The sequence below is a fragment of the Aptenodytes forsteri genome, unplaced genomic scaffold (assembly GCF_000699145.1).
Source record: "Aptenodytes forsteri isolate BGI_AS27 unplaced genomic scaffold, ASM69914v1 Scaffold54, whole genome shotgun sequence".
NCBI lineage: Eukaryota > Metazoa > Chordata > Aves > Sphenisciformes > Spheniscidae > Aptenodytes > Aptenodytes forsteri.
The window spans coordinates 20,018,378-20,035,690 of NW_008796044.1; the positions used below are offsets into that span (position 1 = coordinate 20,018,378).

At 38.1% G+C, this 17,313-nt stretch overlaps 2 protein-coding genes across 2 annotated transcripts in view; both read left to right on the plus strand.

Moving 5' to 3' along the window:
• Nucleotides 1-11,462, plus strand: part of KDM3B (lysine demethylase 3B) — a 48,752-nt gene extending 37,290 nt beyond the window's left edge. The window contains exons 17-23 of the mRNA XM_009285974.2: nt 1,966-2,056; nt 2,144-2,274; nt 5,534-5,653; nt 6,164-6,303; nt 6,634-6,810; nt 7,947-8,081; nt 10,116-11,462. Coding sequence (XP_009284249.2) covers nt 1,966-2,056; nt 2,144-2,274; nt 5,534-5,653; nt 6,164-6,303; nt 6,634-6,810; nt 7,947-8,081; nt 10,116-10,196 — 875 coding nt within the window. The 3' untranslated portion in view covers nt 10,197-11,462. The remainder of the gene's footprint in view (nt 1-1,965; nt 2,057-2,143; nt 2,275-5,533; nt 5,654-6,163; nt 6,304-6,633; nt 6,811-7,946; nt 8,082-10,115) is intronic.
• Nucleotides 11,463-14,861: 3,399 nt separating this feature from the next.
• REEP2 (receptor accessory protein 2) overlaps nt 14,862-17,313 on the plus strand; it is a 14,190-nt gene continuing 11,738 nt past the window's right edge. The window contains exon 1 of the mRNA XM_009285976.2: nt 14,862-14,887. Within this exon, the coding sequence (XP_009284251.2) occupies nt 14,862-14,887 (26 nt within the window). The remainder of the gene's footprint in view (nt 14,888-17,313) is intronic.

Consider the following 17,313-nt stretch of genomic DNA (forward strand, 5'->3'; position numbering starts at 1 on the left):
AGTAAATTTGTATGGGTGACGTTATCTTTGAGAAATGTTATTTGTAGTTTGTTTCCAGACAGATATGCTCCTTTCAGCAAAATCAGCCGCTGCCTTTCTTTTAGACAATGCCTTTACCACAATTTGAATGAGAAATGTTCGTGATCTAGGTTGGAAAACCTGATTGCTTAAGCTAGTTTCTTTTAAATACATTTTATTTAGTGTTTTTCAGCCATGCGCAATCCCCAATTTAGAAGAGTATTATTTGCTACTAGTCCAGAGATTTCACACACTAACTCATATGAAAACTGTTTGCAAATCATATGACGACTCTGACTTCTCTGCATTACATGAATTTTAGATTTCTCAAATATGTGGCTGGTTGTTCCCCCGGCCCCCTCACATTAAGTTATTGAAGAGATATAGAACAGCCACTGAATTTGGAGGTGGTATTAAGATAATCCCTTAATTATTCTATATGATATTTTATTTTAATTAATTTTAATCTTGTGCTGTTTACTTTTAATATCTTTGAGTTCTAAGTGGACTTTTGGCAGGTCTAACTTTTTGGTTTGATCCTTCTTAGACCTGCTTTTCTTTGCTGATCAGATGTTTTCTGGGTTTTGTCCAGTTTTGTTTAATTTGTCAGATCCAGATGTTTTCCTCCAGGTAGCTCTTCACTCTGTTCTTTCTGAATAGCCTTCCTACAAGTTTCTTCTCCTTGTTTGGAACAAAGATCCTTGATGAGTTCAAAATCTTGAATACAGGAAGTTCTGAAACATCTTTAAATTCAAGTCCTTGAGCTTTTCAGTTCACTTGCCTCTAAAATCCATAGCTTATCAAAATTTTTCTTCTTTAAATCAGTCACTTTGATTTACGTATCTGCAGTTCTTAATTCCTTTTAATTTCAATAAAATTTTTTTATATTGCAAACTAAGGCTGTCTTCTGTAGTCTGTTGATACATAACACAGATGTGATTCACAGGTCTCCAAGTCCTAGTTTCTTAGATATGCTTTCTCTTTTGGTGCTGTCGGCAGCTCTGCTAGGTCTGGGTAAGATGGTTTGCTTTTTGTTTGGCTGACAATCCTTGGAAAGGTGGGAAGTGGTGAAGGATGTTACTTTCTGGGGAAAAGGGGATGTGAAGGTGTCAGACTGCAGTACATCCTGTCTTCCAACTGATGGCTTCATGTGGAGTTGTGAAGATCTGGTAGAAGAGTGAACTTTGTTTCTCTATATATGTTATGCTGAGTCTTCTAAGCTGCTGCACGTACCACTTCCAGATATACTCTCTTAGCCATTTTAACATCTGAGGCAAAACAGCAGTTGATGTGGTCAGTGCTGTCATATCGTACATCCACTGTTGCGTATGTAATGTCATCTTTCTGTGCTACCAGCTTTCTCTGTTACCAGTCAGGACTCGCTTACAACTCTTGAAGTGAAGAACAAATGTTTCAATTCGGCACCCTGCTAATTTGAGTGCCTCCAGCAAAGAAGAATTTAAAAAACTAAAGACTCTCTTCCTCAGTAACCACCTGCCATTTAGCTTTTTTGCATGTGGTGTACCATGGTTTCTTGCTTTATACTGAGGTTATGGTTGATTTCAGAGCATGAACCAATAACTTTAATTTTATAGAAGCACCACTCCTCTTGAAATGAAAGATAAAACTCCTTTAGACTTTGGTAAAAGTAGTAAGGCAGAATGCTTTGGAAAGGCTTGTTTTCGGAGTTGCATAAAAACTATTCTAAAACTTAGCAGCTGTGCAAGATCTGTCAAGCTTCTGGTGTAGGTAATGAGAGAGAGAGAGAGAATTGTTAAACTATTGTTTGGTCATACTATGATAATGCTTGGAAGCCCAAAGAAAAATTAGGATCCATTTTGCTGTGCAATGTAAGAGGTCTTGGTACAAAAGACTTACGGTTTAAACAAGGTAATGGGCTGTGGTAAAAAGATATTACATGAAGAAATCTTAATTTGTTTCTTGCAGAACGGCTCAGATCAGATGATGGTCAGCCAATGGTACTGAAGTTAAAGGATTGGCCTCCAGGGGAGGACTTTAGAGATATGATGCCTACAAGGTAAGTAAACCTTAGTATCAATGCCTACAGGAATGCTGTAGGCACTACAGGAGGAAAACATGCCTTCGTTCTCTTTTTGTTCTCTAGGTTTGAGGACTTGATGGAAAATCTTCCTCTTCCTGAATATACCAAGAGGGATGGCAGACTGAATTTGGCTTCTAGGCTACCAAGCTACTTTGTTCGTCCTGATTTGGGTCCCAAAATGTACAATGCCTATGGTATGTGTGAATAGTTCTGCAGATGTTGATTTTTGTGACTCTTTATTATACTTAGGGCATATTCAAGGCTGTGGCACTAGTCAAAACTCAGTGCTTATCCTAGAGCACACTGTCATTTTTTTTAATTGGTCCTGCGATCTATTCCTATGCTAGTCTTCTCTCTGTCAGATGTGCCCTTTTTTGCCTTGTGGTTTCCAAGAGACGTACATATGATAAGTTTGCAAACAATTATTATTTAATACCCATCATAAGCATAATACCAATACAGGGTTCAAGGAGAAGTTATATCTTTTTGAGACCAATTGATACATTTGAGAGGAAAAGCAGCCAGCTTCTGGGCACTTTGATCTGTGCGTTCGTGTTTCTGATCAGGGCTGTAATTTTCTTCATCCATGTCTAACAACACAGATCACAGACAACATACAAGACAAAACTGTCACCATGTTCAGCTACCTGAATTGGATAGTTTTGTCCTCTTAAGACTGTAATTGTATAATAGGTAAATAGCATACAAATAGAGGAAACCTTTATCTGAACGTATACCCTGCATGGGGCTGTGAAGCACTAAATTTTCAAATGATTGTCAATATAGCAGAGTGTGGAGGATGTATGAACAATTAATGCATGTCATATCAACTTGAATTATTTCAGTTCCTGAATGTACTGACTTTGAGGTCATGGCCAAAAGCAGGTTTTGGAGACTTTTAATTTAAAACAAATGATTGTTAAGGTTCCAGGATACTTCTAAATGAAATTTGGAAGTACGTACTTTTGCAACTTTAGAGTAAGAGAAATAAAGTAGCTGCTCTTTGTATATACTGAAAAATGTCAAAGTGATACTGATGAGGAAAAAGTTGCAGCCATCTTGCAAAGCAAGTATGTGGAAGCAGACTTACCCTAGTGTAACTTCTGTAGTTCTGTCTGAATATTTATGGGACAGGGGTGCAGGGGTTTTTAAGGTTCTGCATTCCAATTATCGATATACCTACAGTAACAACTCAGTAAACCAACATATTGCAGTTCTGAGAAAGTGTTTGTGGGGTTATTTTGGGGTTTTTAGCAGTATGACATCACAAATAAGAGTTAAAAAAAATAGGTGTTTGTGAACTTAGGCAAATTGAACTTATTCAGTATTTAAGTGTTCAATGTTTTGGTTTATGTATTACTTGACATGTAAGTTCAGTGAAGAAGGCTGTACACCAAAGAGCTTATAATGTAATCAAGATATATATACACACACACACACGCACACGAGTGCACCAAGAAGTAAGGTAATCAGTGACAGCTAACTTGTCTTTGTATATTGCTAGTTGCTGGCAATGGAAGGAATGGATTAATTTTGAGTTTATCTTGAATGTCGAAGTTTTATTTTCCTTTGTATCAGAGTTTGTGGAGGGAGTGTTGATGGTATTCTTTTAGTGCAGAATGTAACCCTGTACTATTTGATCCTTCTTAGATGTATAGGTCTTGGTCCGAAAAGAGAAAGTATCACACTTTGTTTATTTTCAAGTCAAAAGAAAAAATTTAGCTAGGTCTGTTTTCAAAAACAGTTTTGTATCTTTTTGTTCTTAGCTGCTTTACAGACAAATTAAAGGGTGGACCTAGATAGAAAAACAGTAATTCTGTCTATGCTGAATACGCATAACTTTTCTAGGATATTAAATATATTTTGGTTGTAAATATATGGCTTTGTCTTCTGAGTATGTGGTGGAAAAAAAGTTCTCAATAGTGAGGTAAAGGCTTTCATGTGCTTAGCATTTTAAAGCATTAAGACAGAAAAATTGTGACTGAAGCTTGATTTTTAAAGTGATTCTCAGTTAACTAAATAAAAGGACTGTTTACAGAAGTTAACTGTGAAGAAATCTTATTCCCTTCAACAGGTTTTGTGTGTAAAGAACCCTTAAATATTGACCAATTTTTATATATAAATACCTGAACTGTTCAACATAAGACTTGCCATTGATGTTGTATTTCCCAGCATACTCTGTGTATAAGACTTGCATTGATGTTGTATTTCCCAGCATACTCTGTGTGACTTAGACCACTAGCAAATAATTAAGGAAAGAAATGACACTTTTTAAATTATATCCTGCTGCATCTGGCAAAGCCTAGTTTTGGGGTGGAGGTTGTAAGGGCCCTTACTTGAGGTCAATAACTAACTTATCTTTTGTGAATTTGTCTGGTCTGTTTTTTGAACCTATATATTCTGTTTATCCGTGTTTGTATTTCAGTTGTGCTTTCTTAAAGTTCATGTTACAAACTGCTTAAATTAGCTACTGTTTCTGGTCTGTTGTGATAGGTACTGTACAGTGAGTTCAGTTCCTGTCCCCAGAAGCTTATATTTTAAATAGAAAAGAGAGAAATACGATGGTGATCCTAAAACATAACCAGTAGTCTTGTGGTCATACTTATGTTAGTGTTTGCTGATAACAAAGATTTTCTTAATCTTCTAATATTTTTCCCCATGTTACTTGCCAGAGGAGATGGTAAAGCAAAAGTAGAGAGAGAGTGTGTGCTATTGAAGGGTCAGAGGAAGAGAGAAGAATGTGTTATATGAGAAGGTGAAAGAATTAAGCAGCAAACATTTGAAATCTCTTTCTCCATTACTTATAGCCACTTGAGAGGGGTAAGATCATCCAATGTATAAAGGTATAAGCACTTGAGTGTCTGCAGGTGTTCTTCCTTACTCAATTGTAATCTGAATTGTTAATGATGAGTTGGACAATAACTGTTGTGAATTCAACTGATCACATGGATTTTACAGCTGAGGATGAGAAAATAATGGACTGCGGGAGGCTTATACTTGTAACAGTCCAATGACTTGCTGCAGACAGTATGATGCTAATGCGACTTACAGCAGTCGGGATTTCTCTTGTACCTCCAAGCAAAGAAAAACAGTGCCAAAGAATGCCTACTAACTTTGTATTATGAAAGCTAAGTTCCCTACTACTGACTGTATAAATGACCCTCAGAGACACAAAATTGTAAAGTACAAGTTCAGGCTTTGTTTTTAAAATGCTTGTTTTCTCATGACTTGGGGTGAACTATATTTGCTACTTCTATTTCCTGTAAAATAAAAATACTAGTTATCAGTAAACTACTTATGCCACACATGACATGAAAATACTTCAGCTGCCCTTTGACATTGGTTTCTGCTCTCATTGCTGTGTGAAGTTAGCACTCTAGAAAGATCTTTCAGGCAGGTTATTTCTGTAAGAGCTTAAATAGAATTTGATTTTTATTTTACATTCTATTATAGGCTTAATTACTGCAGAAGACAGGCGAGTTGGTACCACAAACCTGCACTTGGATGTGTCTGATGCTGTTAATGTCATGGTGTACGTTGGGATTCCCATTGGGGAAGGGACCCATGATGATGGTAATGTTTGAGGAAAGCTGTTTTCTGTCCATTAAAAATCAATTGTGTGTGTTAAAAGAAGACTGTACCTTTTATTGTTTAAGCTTGTCATATCTATGAGATATAACCCAAATATACAAGGCAGTTTGCTACGTCTGCAGCACATATTTAAGTGCAGTAATGCTTCATTGGTTCCCAACTGTGGAAGCAGCAGAGTTTTGCTAGAAATTAGATACCTCCCTGAAGAAAGGAGGAGAAAGGGTGAGAAGTTACTCTTTCTTCTCCTTGTATTTGAATAATTGTAGTTAGTTCAGTTTGAATTCATGACTGGGCTTTGTGATTAGCTGTTGATTGACATGTTTCCTGAATTTTGTTAAGATTAAGCTTGATGTGCTTAGAAAGGGCGCTGTATGATGCAGCAGTTACAGTAGCAGTGTGACTAGATTTAGCAGCTCAAAATGCACCTTGCTCTTCTGTATGTCAAAAATCAGAAGCTTTGTGATATCGCTTTTATGTGGATTCCCCTTTCAGAGGTTCTGAAAACAATTGATGAGGGAGATGCTGATGATGTAACAAAGCAGCGAATCCACGAAGGAAGAGAGAAACCTGGAGCATTGTGGCACATCTATGCTGCCAAGGATGCTGAAAAGATACGGGAACTTCTCCGGAAGGTATGTTGGTTACAAAGGAGACTTGAGCTTACAGGATTCCTTGACTAGCTTACTTAGAGTAGCTGAATGATACAAATTGCTGTCAACATCAAGTGCATAGGTATTCTAATGCTGTCTTTGAGGACATTAATAGTTATTATATTCCCAGGTTTTCAGCCTGGTCTTAGAATCTTCATACTAATGCACGTCATTAGTTAAGACCTAAATGAGCTTAATGAAAGTACTGTCCTACCTTGAAATAGTTCGGTTTTTGGTACAGAGCTTTTTGTGAGCCAGCAATATCAAGGTGCTGTGTCATGGTTTCCCCCCCACCCCATATCTTGGCCCTAGGTTGGAGAAGAACAAGGCCAAGAAAATCCCCCAGATCATGACCCCATTCATGACCAAAGTTGGTACTTGGACCAGACCTTACGTAAGCGACTCTATGATGAGTATGGTGTACAAGGCTGGGCAATAGTGCAGTTCCTTGGAGATGCTGTGTTCATTCCTGCAGGTGCTCCCCATCAGGTAAGTATGGCAACTCTAGGCCATATTGACAAATAGAATTGAATTTGAGGCATAACAGAACTGCAACTTCAAAATAACTGTTAGTTAATATTGCAGACTTAGGTTCCTTTTTCTACATATGCAGTTCTTACAGGAACTATTTGAATTTGATCTTAGTCATTCTGTTAGTAAAAATTATATAAATACCTGAATGATGTGTACAGTACTGTGATGGAATTAAGGAAAAAAAAAATTAGAGTGAATGGTGGGAAAACACTTCTATGTAGTGAAACTTCAGCCAAGGGAACAGAATTCCAAAAAAGTGTGGAGAACAGTAGAGAACTTGCTTTAGGGAACGCTAGTGTATGTGGGTGTCATGGTTTAACCTCAGCCGGCAACTGAGCGCCACACAGCTGCTCGCTCACTCTCCCCCCCCGTGCCGGTGGGATGGGGAAGAGAATTAGAAGAGTGAAAGTGAGAAAACTTGTGGGTTGAGATAAGAACAGTTTAATAATTGAAATAAAGTAAAATAGTAATAATAGTGATGATAATAATATACAAAGCCAAGTGATGCACGATGAAATTGCTCACCACCCGCTGACCGATACCCAGCCAGTCCCTGAGCAGCACCCACCCACCCCCGGCCAGCTTTTCCCCAGTTTATATACTGAACATGACGGCACATGGTATGGAATATCCTTTTGGCCAGTTGGGGTCAGCTGTCCTGGCTGTGCCCCCTCCCAGCTTCTTGTGCACCTCCAGCCTTCTCAGTCAGTAGAGCACGGGGAGCTGGAAAGTCCTTGACTAGTGTAAGCACTACTCGGCAACAACTAAAACATCGGTGTGTTATCAACATTATTCTCATATGAAACCAAAACACAGCTCTATACCAGCTACTAGGAAGAAAATTAACTCTATCCCAGCCGAAACCAGGACAGCGGGAGAACAGGGAACATAAGAGATGTCGTGTTTTGTTCTGTTTTTACCATTAGACACAATTCTGTGTGAGATCAAATAGGCTTCAGCTCCTGTTTCTGATAAGTAAATGAGGAAGAACCTAACATACGTGGTGGTGGGGTTTCAGGGGTTTTGGGGGATTTTGTATGGTTCACTCAATCTTGATGTATCTATCTATCATTTGATACGGGGTTTTTTAGGTCCATAATTTGTACAGCTGCATTAAAGTGGCAGAAGATTTTGTATCTCCAGAACATGTGAAGCACTGCTTCCGTCTGACCCAGGAGTTCAGACACCTGTCTAATACTCATACAAACCATGAAGATAAACTGCAGGTAACCATTTTATGACAGTAGTCACTAAATATATCCTGTGTTTTGCCAGCTTTGTTTAGAACTAGAAATATGTGGCTAATGATTTAAGGAAAAAATGACAACTTTCCACAACTTTGGAGGTTCTCATTTGATAAGTATTTAAAAAATAATTAATGCACCTATGTCTACAGCATTATGTAAACAAAAATTAGTAATAAACTTCTGGATTTCCAGAGAACTTTCCCACTATCGGACTAGTGCATGTGTTGGTATTAGTAAGTTTTTAAATGGATGAATCCTGAATGACAGTGAAGCGTAGCAGAAAAAAAATCCTATTAAAAAGGAAAAAGCAGTGCTTTGTTTTGAAGAGATATGTTTATTTGACCAAGGATACTTGTATTTGTTTCTTGACTGCATAAAGGAAAATTGCTCTGAAAGTGAAGGCTTGCTTATTTAAATCAGGGACATGGTTTAGTGGTGGACTTGGCAGTGTTAGGTTTACAGTTGGCCTCGATTATCTTAAAGGTCTTTTCCAACCTAAATGATTCTATGAGTCTAAATTAGTCCCAAACAGGAAAATTAAATGTGTTTTTGGCTTGAAGAAATGTGACTGCTTAAACTAATAATTATGCACAGAACATATTATGCACTGAAGTAGTACATTGTGTATGAGACGGTAAGTTCTACAGAGAGAAGACCGTAGGAGACCTTTTTTGATTTCACCTATGTATGCTTCTGAAGAGTTAGTATCTGTTTAGTTTGCAAATTTTGTCAGCATTTTTCATGTATTAGTAATCTCATGCATGTAAAATGAAGGAGGGTGGAGATCTGCAGAATGGCTCTTCTTGCAAAAGTGAGTACTCAATATATAGCCATTCTCCAGTATGTCACCCAAGAATGTCAGAACTTAATCATGTTAATTCTCTCAAACAATTTAGTGAAAAATTGCTATAAATTTCTACATGTATTTGCATAGGATTTTAAAGGAAAGCAGAAGTAGGATCAACTCTCATTGTGGGGATCCAGCTTCTAACACTGTACCTCTGCAGCTGTAGTGATACAGATGTGGAAGTGTTTGTGTAAATGAATAGGTTGCAAATGAATAATGCTTATTATTAAAAAAAAAAAAGGAACTGCTGGCAAAGTGGAACTCAGTACTCCTGTGGAAAGGAATACTGGTTATATTTGTACCTCACAGCCAAACTTTACCATTTTTCTTTGTCATTTTTCACGTATATTTTTATAGTATTTTTATATAAACATGTCTCTTTTTTTATATATATAAAAATACATAGAGACAATAACTTGTATAAATGATACAAAAGACTGAGATCATATGTACATCAGGGAAAAAATGATGGTGCTTGGCAGTTAGTTGAGCAAGTGTAATTAAGCTACTCACTTAGGGGTGAAACTGTTCTGTTCAATACCTAGAAACTGAATTCAAATAAACTTTGATCAGAAAAATCAGAAACAAGATAGAGCTTTGATTGTTAAATAGCTAAGCATGGAACAGATTGCTGTGAGTACTAGCAGATTTTTCATCTCTGATCTTGCTTGCCTTTCTGGAAGATGCACAAATCAGAAGAATTTCTAGCCTCCATACAAAAGACAACAGGATGACTTGTTGCATTGTCTTAATTTACATAGGGTTAAACCATATGATTTTCTGGCTCCTTTTGGGTTTGATTAATGTGAATCTGTAAGTGACGTGGATCACAAGGACTTTTTCAAAATAAACTCATACATGTGACTTCATAGTGTACTTCCTCCTAGCTCTCACAAAAGAGAGACTTTATCTTAAAATGACGTAAGTAAATATATGTTGCTGGGTGACCAGAAAATGAGTTAATAAATCAGTGCAGATGTCTAAAATATTTGTCATCTAACCGTTGACAGTTAAAATTTGTGCTGTTGATATCCTGAAGCAGTGATAATATATACTTTGTGTATACTTGGCAACTATTACGAATTCAGCTGTCAAAGTTGATTGCATAGGTATGCAAGACTCTCCTTGTTAGTCTGTAGAAGTTGATTTTTTTTTTCCTGTTACAGGTGAAGAACATTATCTACCATGCAGTGAAAGATGCTGTTGGCACACTGAAAGCTCATGAATCCAAACTAGCTAGATCGTAGGAATTGCTAATTCCAAATGCCCTGTGAAGTAAGCCTTTTGCTCACAGTATATACAGGGACTGCACATGACTGCCTCTGCAGGAGCAGAGGCTTCTCACTAAGAGCTGGTGTGGTCAGTATTACACACACTCTTCAGCCACTGTTTTCTACGCTGCCTCAACGTTGAAGGTCTAATGGAAGGTCGCAGTTACATGCAGAATTCCGGATTCTAACGAAAGGTGCCATGTCCCTTTCCTGTGGCCTTTTGCAAATTGGAAGAACATGGAAACCACTTGGTGTTCCTGCATATTATGACTAGAAATGGTATAAAGAGTGTGGATGTTTTTTTTTTTCCTCATGCCTAGTTAGTCTCCACAAAGTTAGAAGGAATGTGCTGGAGGTGGGTTGTCCTACTGCAGACTTAGTTGATAGCTGCTGAAGGAGTGTGACCAACAGTAGCCCAACTGCAGAAATTTAAGCAAACTTCCCATGTGAGATACAGGCCAAGGAAAAGAATAAAGCTATTCTCTGCACTCCCCTTCTTGTAGCCGTTTCTCTATACACTGTAGAGTTGCAGAAATAAAGGGAGAACCCACTTTTTTCCCCAGGAGACTCCAGAAATAGGAGAATTGTGTATTTAGTGAAAAACTAGGTTTGTAGTGAAACAGTTAATATTTCATGAAAGTAGATATTTTTAGTATTTTTGAAGTACCACAACTGTTCCTGGATTTTCAAGGAAAGGCGCATTACATTTAGTCTTCCTTTCAGTAAAATCAAGAAGTGATTTTTAGAAAGCAGTCCAAAATAGCACAAAAACAGCCAAAGGAGAGTGAATAGAAATTGACACCCCACCTCCCTTGCCCATATTCCTCACCCATCTTCCCCCCTCTCCCTACGCCACCCTGCTTCCTCAGAATGAGAAGTAAAAAGGAGTATAAACTCTTCTCATGTGGAGATGTTGTACATCTCTCCCTGCACTGGTGACCGCAGGCAATAGTTCACCCAATACCAGTGCTAGCTGAAAACATCTATCCTTTCCAAAGTGAAGGAAAAGTTAACTTTCAGTGTCAACTTTGTCCAGAACTATTTTAAGTAAAATGTTCCTGCTTGATAGAACTGTATTCAGAATTTACTAATGTCAGCATTGATGCAATGGATTTCATTGTCCGGGTACATGGGGAAATGTATCTACCTTATATCCAGCTGTACTGTAGTGCCACCTGCAGGCCTGTTAATATGTTCACGGTTATTTCATTTTTTTAAAAATAAAAGTCATTTACTGTAACAGCCTGGGCAGTTTCTTTCAGACTTGTACATTGATCTTCCTGCTTTGAGTGTGTCTCAGCTTCTGCCTCTGGTAGTGTAGGCTACCTGTTCATTTCTTGCCCTGTGTCTGACCAGAAGTCTTGGGTGTTTTACGCCTGGCATCCCAAGTACATGCTGGGATCATACCAAGCTACCTGCAGATTATTGATTCTCAGAGATAGTTTGGGTAGAGGATCTATCTTGTCATAAACAGCATCTCTTGTGCTGTGCTTCCCACCTCTCACTGTCTTCCTAACAGGTTGGGGTTCAGAGCTGTCCTCTCCACTGGAGATATGGATGGGTTGGTAAAGGTTCCATGGTTTCTGACCTTGGAGGTTGTGATAGCAGCAGCAGTTCGGTTCACTGTCATGTGGCATGCTGGCAGTTTCTCAGGTTGGTTACTGGGTGCAAGTAGTTCACTCACGGGCCTTTGCTGCCTTCATAGTCTTGCAGCTTTCCTGTGAATATGGGCTAATTCAGTCCACTACAGATGAAAAGGATTATTGCAGACCCGTGAGCCATTCAACTTCACCATATTCCTATTGTGCAGAATTTCTTGTGCACTTCTGTTGTACTCTGTGTACAACCCATTCTGAATAGTTAATTATAGCTGAGATGTTTCCCTCGTGTGTGTGTGTATCAGCAATTAGAATTAGATAAAGATCAAAAAGACAAAGACTTGGCTACATGTAATGCAATAGCTTTGGTCATTTCCAATGCAGTGATCTACACTAAGAGTTCTGTATCTCATGCTGAGCCTTTGTTTGGTTTGAGTCTATCAAACATTGTTTCTGTCTCTTGAATTTCCTCTTTTATTAATCATAGAGTACAATCAACCTAAAGCAATATTCAGCCAAAATCAGAGGAATGATTTGCACAAAAATTACAGATTAAAATTAAGAAATATGTAGCAATCCAGATTTTAGACCAGATGAGGACAGGAAGAATTTGTAAATTGATCTGGTAAATCAGTTCCAGTAACTTACATTTGAAAACTTTTATCCTTTATCTGGATTGTATACATCAGGAGATGGAGACTACCACTTCTTTTGGCAAGTTTTTCCAAGTAGGTATTTTTTTTTTATATGGGGCACAAATTTGCATTTATGTGGATTCAGAAGCCACTTACCAATTCTTGTTTTCCACCAAGAGAAGGTCTTCAGTGGATTAAAAGCTGTGCTTGTCAGCTCTTAGAATTCTGTTCAACTAATTAAAATTAGTTGTACAGTAATTTCAGAATTTCTCAAATAGAATTTTCATGTATTGTGTATCTGCAAACACATAGGTTTTTATTAATACTAATCAGATATATAAATACATAGATCATATATAACATTCATATATTTATGGATGTATATATTATACATTACATATCTTATATATTACATTTTATATATGTGGGTGTGTATATATAAACCTCAGACAACTGCAGGGGATTGTTTTGGTTTTGTTTTCTTCCAGACATGCTTAGCTTCTGCTCTCTGCTGTAGCCTTACACAGTCAGGGATATTTTACGATAGTTGTAATTAGACAGTGAAGCTCACTGCAAGTCTATCATGTTGATGCTGGAAGTATTTGGAGCTTCTACTACATCCTTTGACAGAGTTGCAAGATTTAATTATGCTTTGCTTGAAAGTATGTACCTTTGTTAGCTTAGTAATTTAACTGGGCTCCAGAGCCTTTTTTCCCAAAAAGTGTTTTGTCCTCTGTTTACCCCATTGACCATTTTCATAGCTTCATAGTTCTCTTATGTGCCATTTCACTCCCCCGATGCATCTGTCTTCCAAGATGAACAGTTTTAGACTGTAGAATCTTTGCATAGAACCGGCTCAGTGCCTCTGATTTGTTCTTGTTGACTTTCTTGTGCCTCCTTTTTGTTCAGCTACCCCATTTTTGAGGGAATATGATTCAAGCTACATGCAGGGTTTTAAAGTTTGTTCACCATGCGTTTCTGTGGTGAGATAATGGTGTTCATTATTCATTTCTGAAATATTCCTGTTGCTGCATTTCTTACTAATGCTAAGCATTGAGATTTCCAGTAGCGATGACTGTTCTCTCTCTCCTGAGTAGTCACAGCTAATCTGGGGCCTGTCACATACACATTTATACATGTATGGTTAGGGTGCTTTCAAGGGCATGTGTTAGGATTCTCTCTTTAACAGGGTTTGTGTGAAGGGTCAGTATAAGCACTCGCCCTCCAGTACCCACCACTATTTTTATCATACTTCATATAGAGCTTATAGCAAAAGTAGCCAGCCGAAGTGATTATAAAATTGCTTTAAGATGTACAATTAGTAGTTTTTATCACGGTATTTTCTGGTTATAAAGTTTAAGGGGCAGCAGATGTGTTACCTGGAATATAAGAAGATTAAAGGAGACATAAATCAGAAATTTTTGAGCAGAGGGAAGACAAAAACTTTAGTTGCATGTCTTAAAATTTAGTTCACTGCAGTCATGACATTTGTTCTACTGAATGCTGTCTTGCCATTACTAAATGGAGCTGTGCAAGATAGTGGGCAGGCACCATTTTTTTTTAATATTGGCTTTAAGCTCTGGCTGTCTTTTAGCCAATATCCTGTGGAACTACAGACAAGTCGAAGCAGGAATTCAGGATTATATGGCTGTTGGCCTGCCCAAGTGAATTTGGATTCACAATACTGAAGCTTGGTGTGTGCTCAACCATGCAAGAGCATACTCAGCACTGTCATTCAACAGCTTCACAGAGCCTTCCAAATGTTACACAGGACACATTCATCTTTTTCTCTCAGTCTCAGATGAAGAGGAAGAAATAATGTCCCTGGTCTGAAGACTTCATTTCTTTTCAACCTAACAACTCCTTCCTTTTCTTGCTATTGATTAAAAATGTAACAGTCTGCAAGGGTTAATTTTACAACACTTAATCTTTTCTCTGTTTATAAACTGTACTCTGAAGCAACTGAACCAGGCAACATAAACAAGGGAAAATTAAGTACTTAATACATCGAAGGTTGTGATCCATTTATTGTTCCTCTGAAAGATTCTGAGACAGCCTCTTGTGGAACCTGAGAACGTGGAATCAGAATTGGAGCAGAGGAGTTAGATGTCAAGCAGTAACTTGAATTTACCTGCAATACAAATGAGATGAAAGAAGTTACCAGGCGTGGATATTCTTTAAAATTATTGCTCCTATGTACATATGACTTCCCTCTCCTTCCTCACTTCTGATAGCCCTGTGATAGCTCTCTGAGCTTCTACAGTTAAGAGGTATTGGTTGAGCTGTATGACACGTCCTAGTGACTTATTCATGCATCAGGTATATCTTGTAAGTATTGCTTTGGTGGAAAAGGAGTGTGAAATTACACAGCATGTGAGTGAAGCATAGCATGGAAGCACCTGTGGACAATGCATCTTACAGGCTCTGGTTACTGGTAAGTAATCTTATCTTCTGATTGTCAACCTCAGTGTTTTCCCAAACTTAGCCCCTGTCTGTCCAGGATGCATAGACCTGCTTGTGGTCACTCTCTCCCAATGCATCTCAGAATCTGAAATTGGCCCACAGCTTCCTTTCCTCTTAATTGGCAGTGTCTTTTAAGATCACTATTCTCAACCTTTGAAAAAGAGCTGCACGCTCACACCAGGCATTTGAAAAATAACCAGGCAGAACTCATCTTAACTTTTCTTATCTCCCTCATCCCCCTGCCTTACAAGAGCTTTTTATTTTATCTCTCTGCCTTTATATATGCTAATATAGAAATGGTAAAGTGAGTTTCAAGACCTAGATATAACAAAATACAGCTGCTTCTCCTGGGAAGGTCTCTTCTAACTAAACAGCTTTCAATCACAAAGCAAAACAGGAAAAGAAGGGAAATGTTCTCAGAATAATTTCCAATTCTAGGGCCTTACCTCCCATAATGTAAGTTTATACTGTCAGCTCACACTTTTTCTGTGTTTTCCTTATCCCTTTCAGCGTTTGATACTCTTCCATTACAATCTGCATGTTTAAGCTTCAGAGAGAGGGTTCCCATTGTGTTCTTCCACTTCACCTTTCTTCCTAAGACCCTTATTTATTCTGCTAAACTTTTCCAGAGGCACTCTTGCGTTCTTGAGCCCTGACTAATTGCTGTTCCTCTTCATTACAGCAGCTTCTGCCTGAACCTCAGCTTCAGCAGAATCTCTGGATCTGACTTGGCGTTCTTTTAAATGTAGCTTTGCTTAAGCTGCTCTACTCAAGAAGCAGTTAGTTTGATTCCCATGCCTTATTGTTTAGGCCATAATAGACTGATAGATATTTGGTCACCTATTTTAACCATTTGTAGAACACAAATTGGTCATGAGTTATTTCAGCAGTAGCATATCTGCTAGAAAAATATACACCCTTAATTTGAAAACAATCAACGAATTGCTTTCCTGGATGGGTCTTAAGATCTTAATTACACAGCACTATACAATATTACTAATAACTTAATAAAAAGAATACTAATAAATCATTCTATTTTAATTTGACCTGCAGCTGGCTTTTGTTCCAAAAATAGCCCTTCAGTACCAGTAGTTTCTCCTTGTGGGAAGGTAAGTTAATGAATTAATTTTTCATTCTTCTTTATAATATGGAAAGAAATTGAGCTACTTATTGCTAACTGTAAATTGCTAGCTTAAAATACCTTTCCTGAAGCTGCTCTAAAGCTCAATGTATTGCTTAACAATGAGCTGCCACTTAAAGACATTCACAAGACCACCTGCTCTACTAATGTTGATGTTCATATTTTGTTGTTCTTACCACCATTTATTTCTAATGCACTGTAAATCTTCATACTGCTCCTTGGCACATTAAACAGTTTAAAACACTAAGGCACATTTTATTTAGGTGCCACTTACCCATCCTGCAGTTATTTAGCATTCCCACGTTCTTCATATTTTGTACTTGCCAGGTCTCCAGATTTTCTCTCTATTTGCATCTTCCACTCACCTGAGTATGAACACGTTGAACAAGTACCAGAGCTGTTGCCATGCTGGTCCCTGATGTGAAATTGGTGTGGTTAGAAATAGAATTATTTTGGTGAAGGTTGTGTGTGTTCATGTTACTTGGATGTGTGAGAGCCGATTCCTTTTTTCCTATTTGTAGGTCAGTTATGCCATCAACGGTGTAAATTGTGCAGTCCGTTATGCAATCATTTTGTGGCCATTCATATCCAAAAGCAGACCGTTACAAAATGTTGTCACTGTCTGCAGAGACATTTGTGTTTTCAGCTCTTACATGCAATGGAAGGTTGCTAATGTTTTTTATTTTTCATCATTGCTCATTATACTAAAGTTCATGCATTCATGAGAAAATTCTTCCCTAGCAGCTCTTTGTTTTTGCTCTGACTCTTTCAAGGCTATTTGGCAAGTAATGAGACTTTGCCATTGTGCCTTTTTCTTGGTTAGCTGAAGAACCACAATAGTTTTCTAGCAAATCTTTTTTTTTTTAATTAAAAGAACAGCTTATGTAATGGTCATCTTAGTGTGATTCAGAGATCTGTGTACTAGGCCTGATCAATCCTTGACTGTAATGTGTACATACAGGCTATGGGGGGGGGCAAAAGGGGCCTGCTAATTAACTCTGGCACTGACTGAGGAGGAGGATTCTCTTAACGGTATTCCTTGGCGAGTTGTTAAAATACAAGTATTTCTGGTACTCTGGTATGCTTCAGCATATACATTCCCACCCTACAACAAGGGTATTTCCCTTTCTTTCCCCACCCTGTTCAGCCTTGCCTGTGTAGTTAAGCAGTCCTCGGCCTCTCAGCTGAAGTTTCTAAGAACAAGAGCACTGGGCAGCACCGAATTATCCTGGATAATTCGGGGGGCGGCGGCGGGG